General features: G+C 48.0%; 1 protein-coding gene across 1 annotated transcript; it reads left to right on the top strand.

The window, feature by feature from the left end:
- Positions 1-56: 56 nt before the first annotated feature.
- On the top strand, positions 57-1,137 carry AURANDRAFT_72904 (hypothetical protein; the record flags this gene model as incomplete). The annotated part of the gene is made up of 6 exons (XM_009045211.1): positions 57-225; positions 311-380; positions 433-508; positions 551-770; positions 824-1,049; positions 1,070-1,137. Coding segments are annotated over 6 exons (732 nt in total), but the record flags the coding sequence as incomplete, so codon positions are not given.
- Between the last annotated feature and the right edge of the window lie 55 nt (positions 1,138-1,192).

The raw sequence follows: 1,192 nt of genomic DNA, 5'->3' as shown, positions 1-1,192 counted from the left end.
GATTTCGGGGTCGAGGTGCGTCTGGTTAAATTAGCTTTACATATGGTGCTACTCAGATGAAGTGGAGCGCGGACGAAGGCGCGTGAGAGTGCAAACTGTGCGTTTTCAAGATAATACCAAAGAGATTTCCACTTCAATTAATCTCGAAGCGATGGACATGTCTCTCCGTGAGCAAGCACCGGCGAAACTAGCAAAAAATAAGACGAGAGGACACATGACGATTAGGTGGATAGCGCAAAGTCGGACACGCACGGAAATTAAGCAACGGTTGGTCGACAAAACATAATTTACACCAAGATTAGTGTCATAGATTTCGCGCATTCCTGGAATCGGATAAAGAACAAATTGCAAAGATTCGTGCGATGTGTGCCAACAATCTGGTTATCCCTGGATGGCGCTCACACTTTTTGGCAACATCAATAATCTGCGTAGGCAAGTTTTGAAATCTCTTATCAAGCGCTCAGCTCCAAAGTCCCAATTCTTGCTATATGGGTCGCTGATGCTCCCCGTGACATTATCGAGCAAGCCACCCCCTTCTTGCATTTATCAGGTTCGATTCTAAGTTGTAGGATATTCGATGAGGTGGCTAATGAACTTGTGCTTTCCTCTGACCATTTTCCAAAATACTGTGCTTATCCTCCGTGCTACATCCACCTCTGGATGACTTTATATCCTCGATTAGGGGAAATTAAGGACGAGATCCACGTGCGAGTGCGCGACTTGCCTATCACCGACACACTGCGTGATTTGAGACAAACCCATCTCAACCAGTGAGAATTTTGGCCGGTGGTGGCAAAGGCAAGGTAAAGAATGGGTCTCGTAGGCTCGTGCGAGTCAGTGGCGTGGGGACCTGCTGCGTTGAGCGCTCTACGTTGTCGTGCATAATACGTTTCCCAGGTCGTCACACGACGATCAACGATATTCCCACAATTAAGGATGGTGAAATACACCTGTGGCTCCTGTCAAGCAACTTTGGGACCATTCAAGCAAAGCAACACCGCGGAGGTTGTTATTATGTTCCATTCTATTCCACATCCTCCTCGTTGTGGGTGAGTGGGTGGTATCCTAGGTTAAGCCAAGCTCCTGCCCCTGCTGTCAGCAAGCTGGACCCTTCACCGTCAATCAGGAGCAGACTATGTACCGAAACTACCAGAAACTTGCTATCCAGGAACCTCCTGGTTGGAAGTCGTCG

Source organism: Aureococcus anophagefferens (genome assembly GCF_000186865.1).
Source record: "Aureococcus anophagefferens unplaced genomic scaffold AURANscaffold_1803, whole genome shotgun sequence".
Taxonomy (NCBI): domain Eukaryota; class Pelagophyceae; order Pelagomonadales; family Pelagomonadaceae; genus Aureococcus; species Aureococcus anophagefferens.
The sequence above is the reverse complement of the archived record's forward strand: the minus strand, read 5'-3'. Positions and strand labels throughout refer to the sequence as shown.